The 13,229-nt window shown below is 42.6% G+C and overlaps 1 protein-coding gene across 1 annotated transcript in view; it reads left to right on the top strand.

The window, feature by feature from the left end:
• Positions 1-11,713, top strand: part of LOC118675010 (cytochrome P450 4X1) — a 47,529-nt gene extending 35,816 nt beyond the window's left edge. Inside the window, exons 7-12 of the mRNA XM_036347131.1 lie at positions 135-241; positions 1,019-1,209; positions 4,765-4,898; positions 8,333-8,397; positions 9,796-9,878; positions 10,924-11,713. Coding sequence (XP_036203024.1) covers positions 135-241; positions 1,019-1,209; positions 4,765-4,898; positions 8,333-8,397; positions 9,796-9,878; positions 10,924-11,092 — 749 coding nt within the window. The 3' untranslated portion in view covers positions 11,093-11,713. The remainder of the gene's footprint in view (positions 1-134; positions 242-1,018; positions 1,210-4,764; positions 4,899-8,332; positions 8,398-9,795; positions 9,879-10,923) is intronic.
• Positions 11,714-13,229: the final 1,516 nt, after the last annotated feature.

The raw sequence follows: 13,229 nt of genomic DNA on the forward strand, positions 1-13,229 counted from the left end.
ATAGATATACCCACTCGTATCTCAGGAAATTGGGCAAGATTTGAAGTTATTTATGGGCCATGGCTTGCTCTAAAATTTATTTTCTTTTATTTACTTCATTCTCACTTTGATAATGGGGAATTATTATACCACAGACCAGATAATCCAGGAGAGAAGGAAAGCGCTCAAGGACAAGAAGGAGCATGGTAAAACTGGCAATAGGAAGTTTCGGGATTTTCTGGATATTTTACTTTCTGCCCAGGTAAATCTTTCAAATTTCTGAGCCTGCTCATATATCTAATTAACTGTGTGGGTAGGTGGATGAGTGGGAGCAGAGGAGACGAATGCAAAATTGATCAACTAAATTTAACAATATTTTTTAATTGATGGGCTGGCTCCATACAATCTGAGGTAAAAATAGAATTGAAGATCTTCAGCTTTGTCATTAGAGAAAGTCAGGCTGGACTACATTTTTTACTGATTTGATAAGATTTGGTTACTATCATAAAGATACTTGATAGTTCAGGAAAACAAGGAAATGGGTCACAGATAAGCTGATAAAATGTTGATGATGAGGTGCTGGATAAGTCTGACAGGATGATTGGAGGAACTATTTGCAAGGCCTACTGTCCTTTTCCAGCTTTGGTCCTCCTTTATGCTCTAGGCAAAGTGTGACTTGAAGAATATATTTGTTGAACTGAGTTAAAATTGAAGCATCGATCAGACTGTCAAACCTCAGAGGGAAGGTAGGGGAGGGAAGGGGTAAGGGGGAGAGATCAATCAAAGGACTTATATGCAAGTATATAGGCCTAACCAATGGACACAGACAACAGGGGGGTGAGGGCATGTGTGGGGGGGATGAAGGGTAATGTGGGGATAAGGACACATATGTAACAACTTAATCAATAAAGAAATTTTAAAAAGAAAATAAAATTGAAACTTGTATTGGAAATGATAATTTTTTTCATAAATCCATTATTTTGATTGGAGCTCCTAACATCTATATACTGAAATTGCATACCTCTATTGTACTTACTAGGATGAACAAGGCAACAGCTTCTCAGATGCTGACCTGTATGCTGAGGTGAACACGTTCATGGTGGCAGGGCAAGACACCGTAGGAGGGAGCCTTGCCTGGATCCTCTACCACCTGGCTCAGAACCCTGAGCATCAGGAGAGATGCCGGGAGGAGATCATGGGCATCCTGGGGGATGGGTCTTCCATTACCTGGTAAGATTCTGCATCCCTAAACAATTCATCCTGTTTTCCTCCTGGGATTTTGCTTTCTTCTTTCTCCTTCTGGAACCTTGGTGACTAGTGCTTCAAAAGATGTGTATGTAGAAACAGAAGAGGGAGGCTCCCATTCTTCTCTTTCTCTAGAGGGCCCAAAGCTATCCTTTTCCCTTTTGCCAAAGAGGTTCATGTATCCATAAGTTACATGTTTCATTGTTTTTCTAAGCAGTAGTGTGTGAAATATCTTATTTGTTTCTTTCACCCAATTTCTGGTGCATTGCAAATGGGGAGTTGATCTGGAAACTTGCATTTAGAGCTTGAGTGGTGGGGCTCAAGTGGGGCTCCTCTTCTGAGAGACCTGAATGAGCGTCTGTGTCATTTAAGTCTCTCCTGTCTCCTCTTCACTCTTCAGGGTTGGCTTTGGACTTTGAACATAGTACTAAATGATGCACACTGAAGTTGAGTTTAGCAAATATGGACTGAGGACATTTTAAATACTGAGGCACTAAAACTACATGCAAGATTTGGTGTGGGTCCTACTCTCATTGAGCTCACCCCCCATACAGATAATGGCAGAATGGCATGATAAGGATGAGAGATATGTGCTAGCAACCACTTAGAAGACAGGTGCCTCAGCTGGCATGGGGGTCGCAAGAATACTTCCTAGAAGATCTGACGCTTAACGTACCTCTTATAGGATGGGCAGGAGGTAGTCAGGTGGGAAACTTCATTTTGCTAGACCTCAAGCATATCTTGCTGTTAATGAAGCCCAGGTTATGAATTTTCCCCTTAAACATGCTGTTTGCAAAGAACACTCTCTTCATTCTAGCTAGGTATTTCACATAGCATTGTTTTGCTGGTCAGAGGGGCCAAAAAATAGAAATGCTAAGGGTAATGTGGCCCCATGGTTAGAGGGAAATCCTCATATTTCAAATACAAAGGTCACCTCAACTAGAACATTTGTAAATGAAAATTTGAATGTATATGGGTATAGTAGAGATCTCACTTTTTATTTTAAAAAAAAGTCATTTCCTACTATAAATTAAAGGTCTGATCAATATAGCACAAAATGCAGTGTTGATTAGTCATTTTCATTCATTCATTGAAATTGAAAACACTGTATACCATCTCCCAACAGTAATTAGATATTTTAACCTTGATTATGGTAGATATATATACAACTCAACTAGTGATCTTTCTTGTTCTCATTGGGTTTATGTAAAATGTAAAAGCAACAAAAAATATTTCCCAGGTGAGAAAAAAAAGTACAGAGGATCTTTTTACTATCATTTGTTTTAATGAGAGTAATGGCAATTATATTATAGTGAATAAAGGTATTTTTATTCTATAACTAGTGGCCCGGTGCATGAAATTCATGCATGGGGAGGGGGGTATCCCTTAGCCCAGCCTGCACCCTCTCCAATCTGGGACTCCTCGGGGGATGTCCGCCTGCAGGTTTAGGCCCAATTTTACAGGGATCAGGCCTAAACCAGCAGTCGGACATCCCTCTCTCAATCCGGGACCACTGGTTCCCAACCGCTCACCTGCCTGCCTGCCTGATCATCCCTAACCACTTTGCCTGCTGGACTGCTCACCACCAACTGCCCCCCCTGCCAGCCTGATCACCCCCAACTGCTCTCCCCTCCTGGCCTGATCGCCCCTAACCACCTCTGCCTCAACCCCACCACCATGGCTTTGTCACAAAGGACGTCCGAAATTCTCCCAGAAGGTCTCCGGGCCTAATTAGCATATTAACCTTTTGTTAGTATAAATATGGCCTTATAGTTATACTTAATGAAATTTGTACATAGCATTCTGAGAATTGATAATTCCTTTAGACAGATAAAGTCATACTACAAAAAGAAGTTTCTGGAAAGCTGAAAATTTGTTCAATGTTTTTATCTGGCTTCTTAGCCCATTTCTGCTTTGGGTTAAAATTCCTCTCTTCTTTATACACCAGGGCTATGATGGACAGCATTGTTTTCTTAAATATGCCAAGTTCCAGACTGAGCACATGAATCTTTTTATTCTGGGCTCAAGGAAGAAAGTGTTCAAAATTAAGATTTCACATTACAGAATGATCAAAGCCTGCATTCAAAATAAGTAATCAGAAAAGCAAATAGAAATACAATAGAGCAAATAGACTAAATACTATATGCAATTATTTTATTAAACCAACCTGACTAGCGAGGGTGCAAATGAAAAACTTTGTTCTTGCCTGACCAGCGTGGCTCAGTGGTTGAGCGTCAACTTATGAACCAGGAGGTCACAGTTCAATTCCTGGTCAGGGCACATGCTAGGTTGCAGGGTTCATTCCTGGTGGGGGGCGTGCATGAGGCAGCCAATCAATGATTCCTTCTCAAGTGATGTTTCTCTCTCTCTCTCCCTCTCTCCTTCTCTGAAATCAATAAAAATATATTTAATAAACAAAATAACAACAACAAAAACTTTGTTCTTCTCCTGCCAACTCTTGAAACTTGCTATGTGGGGCAGGTTCTTTCGGTGTGAAATCAGGAGTGAACCTCACATATTCTGATTGATTTAAATCAAAAGAGCATTCTCATTCCAATAATTAAGCTGTCTGGCCCAGTGGAATATTAAAAACTTAAATTTCCTGTTCACTAGGAGCATCACCCTCTCTCTACCCAGCTTAATACTTCTTTTGGTCTGGAAGCCAGTGATGGGTAAGGGGCTTATGGTTGGCTTCCTCTTATTCACCAGCTCTTCCCCTCCCCTGCTGTTTCTGACCCTTCTAGAAATGGGCCCAGAAGGGCGAGAGCATAAGGAAAAAGCGGCTGGTACTGTTGTGATCTTGCCCTCTGAGCTTGGTAGATATTCAAATACTTCCTTTTGTTCTCAGTAGTTGCCCCTGTGGATTTCTTGGAGATTCCCTCACAGGGACTTTGCAAGGGTGGAGCAAGGGAATTCTTGTCCTTAGAGTTCCCCTCAAGCTGGTCCCAGAGCTCTCCCTCTGACCAGTTCATTGGCCCACAGGACACATGGAAGCATTCTTGCTTTGTTCCTGTAGCTCTCCATTGCCTCTGTCTGTTTAGAGTCATGGCTTTTTCTATCCATCCTGTGCTCCCCAAACTCCAGGGAGCACACATCAGATCACCTAACTGATCCTCTTGAAGCCCCTTTGACTTAACTTCTCCATGGCACTCCAGCATTCCAACACTTCTCTTGAAAGCATTTTTTTTTCTATCAAAACTCTCAAGCCTCTTCTCTTCAATCCTTAGCCGCTCCTTATACATTCTGGATTTGTATAATGAGCTAAGGTTTGTAAAACTGGTTTTCAGAAATCTACTTAGCAAATCCTTTTCCAGGACTTTAGCACCTCACTTTGTAATGAGGATATTTGGCATCTGTTTGGTTCTTCATCCGCTGGGAAGGAGTTCCACTTTAAAATTCTGTTGCATAAAGAATTGGAAAAATAACTTTAACATGAGGATGATATTTACCAGGAACAAACATCAAGTAGGAAGAGAAATCAATATTTACAAACTGGATGTGGAGTCTGAGTTCCTTTCCCTTCTTCCCTTGTATTCACAGGGACCATCTGGGCAAGATGACATACACTACAATGTGTATCAAGGAGACTCTCCGATTGTGCCCTACAGTCGTAAGCTTGTCCAGACAACTCAGCCAGCCTATTACCTTCCCAGATGGACGCTCCTTGCCTGCAGGTCTTTGCATTCTTTTCTTAAGCAGCTACAGATTGTGGGATCCTAGGGACCACAGTAAAAGACCAGTAGGTTTCTCAACTCTTGGAGAAGTCAAAAGACAATCCTAAAGACACTGGGCTTAAGGTGGGGCACAGGAGGCATTGTCTTGATCAGATGTGGGTTTCAGCAACTTTCCCAAAGGCACATAACCGTTTGCAGCAAAACTATGCCCAGAACCTGTGTCATCAGAATCCAAACCCAGGCTTTCTTCCATTGTGGAACATTGTTTTAGAGATAATCCTTGTTTGGCTGAGTTTGAGACCCAGGCGAGACTTCATGGGAAATGAACACACCATTATCTTTATCTAGAAGGCCCAAGGAAAGCTTTCAGCTTCTGTGTCATCACAGTATCACCCTAATAAGTAAGTGATCAGCACTTAATATTTTACATAGAGCCTTCAAACATTTTATCTCATTTTTCCCTTGGAACATGGTCTTAGCAAACAATCCTATAGTGCTTTGGAGTTTAAAAGCCCTTTCAAGCCCTAACGGGTTTGGCTCAGTAGATAGAGTGTCGGCCTGAAGAAAAAAAAATCAATAAAAGCCCTTTCAAATACTTTTGGTGTCACCAAAAACCCGCTGGGGGACCCCCGTGTGCAGCCAGAAGAGCTGGAGCTCATGCAACGGTCCCGTGCCCAGAGCCCAGGGCTCTTCAGAACAACACAGGTTTCTGAGCAGGGTGGGTGGGAGGCAGAGAGCTCACATGAGACATCCTTCAAGTATCTGCTTCATTGTTCTATTTATTCTTGCCCTTGGAAATAAGCCAACAACCTATCAGTTATTGTGACATTGTTGACAGATTAAGAATCAATTCTGGTAACCACATAGTCCTAAATTTTCTCTCCTGTGTGGCTTTTTTTAGAATTCCCAAACTACATGGGTATTTGTCAAAATTCTCCATCCTCCATATAGGAACAGCACCAACAGAAACTTCACATTGGATTTGCATGATGGAATTACAGCTCTGTTCTTATGTCCTCAAACTGTCCCCAATTGGTGCTTTATAGTCCATAATAGATATACAGTAGTCCCTGCTTATCCATGCTTTCATTTCCCCTGGTTCAGGTACCCGCAGTCACCTGGGGTCTGAAACCCTTATTTTGCTTAATAATGGCCCCAAAGCACAAGAGCAGTGATGCCAGCAATTCAGATATTCCAAGGAGCAGCTATAAGTGCTTTTTTAAGGAGAAAAGGTGAAAGTTCTTGTAAGCTGAGTTTGCTATGATCCTTCTATAAAAATGAATTTTCTATTTGTGAAATTATGAAGAAGGAAAAAGAAATTTGTGCTAGTTTTGTTGTCACACCTCAAACTGCAAAACTTATGTCCACAGTGTGTGATAAGTACTTAGTTAAGATAGAAAAGGCATTAAACTTGTGGGTGGAAGACATGAACAGAAATCATGTTCTGCTTGATGGCAATGTGTTGCGCCAGAGCATTGAGCTTTACAAAGATTTCAGCAAAGGGTCCACTAAAATGAGTGACACCCAGCCATTTACTGCCACTAAGGGATGTTTATACAGATTCAGGAATAGGTTTAGCATTTTGTCATCTCACATCATCACAAGAAGTGTGAGTGCAGTACAATAAGATTTTTGAAAGAGAGATGGCATTCACATAACTTTTATTGCAGTATATTATTATAAATGTTCTATTTTATTATTAGTTACTAGAGGCCCGGTGCACAAAAATTTGTGCACTCGAGGGGGGCGGGCAGTCCTCAGCCCGGCCTATGCCCTCTTGCAGTCTGGGACCCCTTGGAGGATGTCCACCTGCTGGCTTAGGCCTGCTCCCTGGGGGATTGGGCCCAAGGTGGCACTCAGACATCCCTCTGGCAGCCTGGCAGGCCTCGGGGTATGTCCACTTACCAGCAGGGAGCAGACCTAAACTGCAGTCGGACGTCCTTAGTGCTGCTGAGGATGCGGGAGAAGCTCCTGCCACCACTGCTGTGCTGGCAGCCATCAGCCTAGCTTGTGGCTGAGCAGAGCTCCCCCTGTGGGAGTGCACTGACCACCAGGGGACAGCTCCTGCATTGAGTGTCTGCCCCCTGGTGGTCAGTGTGTGTCATAGTGACCTGTAATTCCCAGTCGTTCTGCTGTTAGGGTCAATATGCATATTACCTTTTATTATATAGGATAGAGGCCTGGTACATGGGTGGGGCCGGCTGATTTGCCCTGAAGGGTGTCCCAGCTCAGGGTGGGGATCCTGCTGGGGTGCCTGGCCAGCCTGGGTGAGGGGCTGATGGCTGTTTGCAGCTGGTCACACCCCCTCCAGGGTGGGGGTCCCCACTGGGGTGCCTGGACAACCTAGGTGAGGGACTTATGGCTGTTTTCAGGCTGGTCAAGCCCCCCGAGTGGGGACCCTCACCCCATGGAGGTTTGGCCAGCCTGGGTGAGGGACTGAGGGCTGTTTTCAGGCTGGCCACACCCCTTTAGGGTGGGGGGTTCCCCCTGGGGTGCCTGGCCAGTCCGGGTGAGTGGTTGAGGGCCGTTTTCAGGCTGTCCAATCCCCCCAGCGACAGAAGCTCCCAGCCTCTCCTTTTTTTCTTTTTTTCTTTTTAATTCTGGGATTTATTTACCTTCTATAATTGAAACTTTGTAGCTTTGAGTGGAGCTCAGAGCCAGCCAGGGTGGGCAGGCAGGAAGCTTGGCTTCCTCCATCGCCAAGGGCAACCCAAGCCTCCTGCTCGCTCCAGCTCTGTGGCCACAGCTGGCTAAAAGCAGGTATCTGGGGTTTATTTATATTCTAAAATTTAAATTTTGTTGCCTTGAGTGGAGCTCAGAGCCTGCCGTGGGAGATGGGAAGCTTGGCTTCCTCCATCTCTGGGGCAACCAAGCCTCCTGCTTGCTCCAGCTCCGTGGCTGCCAGCCACCATCTTGGTTGGGTTAATTTGCATATAGTCTCTCTGATTGGCTGATGGGCATGGCTTAAGGCATAGCAAAGTTATGGTCAATTTGCATGTCTGGCTTTTATTAGTGTAGATTGTTAATATCTTACTGTGCCTAATTTATAAATTAAATGTCATCATAGGGTTTTGTACCATCTCCAGTTTCAGGGTTTCACTTGGGTTCTTAGAACATGTCCCCTGAATAAGGAGGGATCACTGCATAAGTGATTTCCAGAGGCAGCAGAAAGCATAAGCATGTTTTGATGTGATACCAATTGCTCTTTAAGATAGAGTCATGTGTTAAATAGATCATTGCTTTGAAGACTCAGGTGCCACCAAGCGTCGTCTTCCCACAGGACGTTCACTCCTGGCATCAGCTACAGTGCCCAGAGCCTTGCCAGAAGCTAGCTCTTGTCCTTGTAGAAGAAAAGTCTTACTGAAGAGTGGTAGAGCAGTAGCCCACTGCTTACTCTTTCTCCTACAATCTCTGTTATCTCTTCCCTTTCTCAGGAATGACCATGACTCTCAATATTTGGGCTCTTCACCACAACCCTGCCGTCTGGGAAAACCCCCAGGTATGACTGTCTTCCACATAAATATGTCAAAGAGCCAATGCCATGCAATTCACTTTCTGTTAGCTCTGCATGGAAGTGGAAAACGATACAGCAAACAAAAATAAACATAAAACCAAATATGTAAAACTTTCCCACTAAAGGAAAACAGTCCTTTCCCTCTATTCCTACCTTATCTTTGCTTTGAATGAACAAATTGACCTAACATCACACGGGCTGCTCTAATTGCTGCGGCCATTTACTCAGCAGGCTCTGCCACACACTTACCTAGATATCTGCACGAGTGCCGATGGTCAGTAGTAATACAGGTCACTAAAGCCCCCTTTTCCTGGATTCACAATCAGGGTTCTGGAAGGAAATCAAGTATCCCCTCAAGTTGGGCGATTTGAGAAGAGTTTTATGAAGGAACTTTTGATAAAGGTGTGGGTTAGGGTTTAAGGAAAGCAAAATGGAGCAAATAACTGCCAAAGGGCTTACCACATCTTGGCCTGGTGAGACACGGGAGAGAGGGTGACGAACCTGGAGAGAGAGAGCTTCTGGAAAAGGCCATCAGACAGGAGCTGCGGCTGTCAGTCAAGCATGCAGCCCACCTTAGACAACCTGGCAGGTAGGGGCCCAGGAAGTAAATAACCTGAATGCTTTCTCCTCCCACCCCTCAGGCTTCCTATCAATATATTTTCTTGGCCAAACCCAACAGAACAACATGTGGGTCAGCTTCTTAGAGCCCAGAGGAGGGAGGAGAAAGGATCTAGAGAGGCAAAAAGAAGAGGTGTAGCATACCTGAGTTCCTTCATCCCGTGTTCTGAAAACTTTAAACACATGTCTGATGCTTCCTTTTACAAAAGCTGCTAGGGTTAAAGATCGGTTACATGTAATGGGAAGTTGGACTGCATATCCCAGTAACAATGATCACGCAATCATTTTGACTTGACTTCTAAGGAGGTGCTCTCTTACCTCCAAAGTGAAAACCATACCTCTGGCCATAGCATTTCTGCTTTCCCCTTACTTAGTCTGGGTAGCAGATTAGTCAGTTGGGAAGTCAGACATGGTCAGAGGTCTAGAGTTGCACTGTCCAGCCTGGTAGCTATTAGCACATGAGGCTATTGAGCACTTGAAATGTGGTTGGTCACAACTGATGTGCTGGAAAAAATTCACACTGGATTTTGAACATGTACCCAAAAATGTGAGCTATTTCCTTAATAACTATGTGTATTGGGTAGATGTTGGAATGATATTTTTTGTTAAATAAATTCCATGATTAAAATTCATTTAATCCTTTAAAAATGTGACTACTAGAACATTTGAAATTATATATGTGGTTCACAGTATATTTTGGTTGACCAGTACTAAGTAGTAGCTTAAGAATGTGTTAATAGTGTTGGGGGTGACCTCTCATTTCAGGTCTTTGACCCCTTGAGGTTCTCTCCGGATAATTATGCTAAGAGACACACCTACTCCTTCCTACCATTCTCAGCTGGACCAAGGTAAAGACAAGTTGAAGCTGTTGAAAATATACAAAAATGTTTACTTGGAGACAGCATTTTTCCTTTAGTCCCTCAGCTCTGTAAATTCTTCCATGGAGCCCTATCTTCTCACTTGATCATGAGGAGATCTTGGTGCCTAGTTGAACCCCTGAGAGGGCCAGTTAGATTCACAAAGGACAGCGCCCTCTCTATCACATCCTAGGTAGTCACACCTCAGAAAGCTATCCCATGAGGCAAGCAGTTGCTCAGAGGCTCAATGTAGTCCACCCCCCATGCAAATGGCTGCATTTATTTTTTTGTAATAATAGAAAAAGGTGGGGGTTTTTTATTTAGCCTTATTGATGAATGCCTGACATATAAAATTCTAAGATCTTTAAAGTGGACATCATGATGATTTCATATACATCTTTTTTTTTTAATATATTTTATTGATTTTCCACAGAGAGGAAGGGAGAGAGACAGAGAGTTAGAAACATCGATGAGAGAGAAACATCGACTCGCTGCCTCCTGCACATCTCCTACATGGGATGTGCCCGCAACCCAGGTACATGCCCCCGACCGGAATTGAACCTGGGACCCTCCAGTCCGCAGGCCGACACTCTATCCACTGAGCCAAACCAGTTTCGGCTTCATATACATCTTCATTGTGAAAAGATTCCTCCCCATCCTTCACCTCGTGTATTTATTTCTGTGTGTGTGAAATACGCACCACTGTGTAATTGTAACTTACTGTCTTAGCACATCACAATTATAAAATACAGTGATACGAACGACAGTCACCATGTTTTCCATCAGATCCTCACAGCAGAAACAGCTCTGAGCAATGCCAAGTGCCACCTTGGTTAGGGAGTCCCTTGCATTGGGGCCTCCTGGCTCACATTCTCGCAGGAGACCATGTAAACCCAGAGTACAAAAGTTTGTATGGCATTTAGAATGAACATGTTGCTTTACTGGGAGCATCAGACTTGCTATTCTAGCATTGTATTGCAGAGTCAGGAGAAACACGTTTGTTCGGGTATCTCTGCTTTTCTCTCGGTGTCTGCAGGAACTGCATCGGGCAGCACTTCGCCATGACTGAGTTAAAGGTGGCCACTGCCATGACTCTGCTCCGCTTCAAGATTGCGCCCGACCCCACCAGGCCACTTATCGTTGTACCCAAGGTTCTCCTCAAACCCAAGAATGGGGTCTACTTGTCCTTGAAAAAAATTTCCTAATGTTAGAGCCCAGGCTAGAATGATTATAAAATTTTACTTAAAATTAAATTGCTACTAATGGTTCAAATTGCTTAATGTAGTAAATTGCTACTACATGGAAAGGAATCAAAGTATGGTGGGAAGGTCACGGATAGATGCGATAGAGGTCTCTGTGGAGCTGCATATTATCCAAAAACATTCCTAGGTGACATAGGGTGTCCCCTAGATCTGTTTCTATATGATTTTGAGAGATTTTCCCATCTTTTCTGTTTGATTTTGGCTACTATTAATGCTATATACCAAGAAGTTTGATAAGAGACTTCCATACATGTTCTGTTGTTTTTTAAAATAGCTTTCAGAATGACATAGTAACACGTGAATGTATTCTCACTATAAGAGATTTCCAACACTAGAAAAAGCATGTAGAATAAAAACTAAAAATCCATTTCACATAGCACACCCCTCCCTGCCCTGGCAAATCCTGCTGCTTTTTCTAAAAACAGAATCGTTTGGTATGCATTCTTTCAAACATTTTCCTATACATTTCATATGTACATTTGTATGTACGTATTCTTATTGATGGGACCATATCCATATTGTTCTTGCTTTTTATCACTTAATAAAAATACATCTCATTCGCAATCCTGGCTCATGATGTACTATTATTTATTTAACTATTTTCCTATTAATAGATATTTAACTTATTTGTAGTTTTAAAAACATGCTTATTGGCCATTTGTGTTTATTTTTGTTTTGTTCTCTATGATTTGTGCACCTTCTGTGTTTCTTTTTCTATGAAGTTGTCTTTTTCTTATTGATTCATATCAGTTCTTCATATGTTATGGATAATAATCCTTGATTGTAACTGTTTTTTGTAATTTTTCTCATTTTCCTTTTTAAAGAATACTTATGTTGTCAGTTACCATATAGAACTTCTACATTTTCATGAAGTAACATAAACTTTTCTGCATGGCTTCTGGGCTTTGAGTATTAGCTAACAAAGCCTTCATTTGGAATGTTGTCACGATAACCTTACATATTTTCCTGGTGCTAACAACTCTTGTGAAGCCTGAACATGAATTTCTTTTTTAAATATATTTGTATGATTTCAGAGAGGAAGGGAGAAGGAGAGAGAGGTAGAAACATCAATGATGAGAGAGACTCATTGATTGGCTGCTTCCTACATGCCCCTACTGGGGATTTAGCCTGCAACCAGCATGTACCCTGACTGGGAATCGAACCATGACCTCCTGGTTCATAGGTCTATGCTCAATCACTGAGCCACCACAGCCGGCAGCAATTTCGTAATAATTTTCAGATTCATCACTCATTTGATGTTTAAGTGCTTCCTACATATCAGATCTTTTGATAAGCATTAGCGATTCAGTGGGTTAATAGACACGGTCCCTGCCCTCATGGAGCTGGTATTCCGAAATGGAAGATGAATGACAGATCATTACAAATTATATCAAGTGCCCTGAGGAAATGAGTGGGCTGAGCTACACCGTAATCAAGGGGAACTTACTTTGAATTGGTTTATCTAGAAAATTCTCTTTAAGAAGGTGACATATAAGTTGAAACCTGAAAGACGATCATGGAAGCTACCCCTACTTTTTCTCATGGGCCTCCTAGCAGCAAAATGATGGCACTTGAAAGAGCATGGATGAGGCCATGTGTCCCTGTCACATGTCTAAGAGGGAGAAATGGACTGGGAAGTGGGAGGTTAATGGTGAGTTCTGTTTTGTGCACATTGAATGGGAGGTCCTGGAGGGCCCCAACAGAACAGATGCCCAGGAGACAATGAAAACCCATGAGAAAGACCTGAGCTGGGGAAGCTATTACCAAGCCACGTTATAATGCCACACTCAATGCTGCTATGAATATTTTTAACAAATATCTTTGTAAACTTGTTTAATGTTTTGTTAGATAAATCTTAGAAGTAGAATTTCTGGATTCGAGTTTATGAGGGCCCCCCATTGAATCTTCAATACAAGAATGTGAAAATACAGGTTAGACTTCTCTGGGCGACCAAGACAGGTCAAACTTACCCTCCTCCTCTGGACACTAAAAATATGTTCATCAAATAATTAGTTACCTTGGGGAAAATTAAGAGTCCAGCCATTTTATGTTTATGTTGTCATTTAATCAAATGCCCCCA

The sequence above is a fragment of the Myotis myotis genome, unplaced genomic scaffold (genome assembly GCF_014108235.1).
Source record: "Myotis myotis isolate mMyoMyo1 unplaced genomic scaffold, mMyoMyo1.p scaffold_m19_p_2, whole genome shotgun sequence".
Taxonomy (NCBI): domain Eukaryota; kingdom Metazoa; phylum Chordata; class Mammalia; order Chiroptera; family Vespertilionidae; genus Myotis; species Myotis myotis.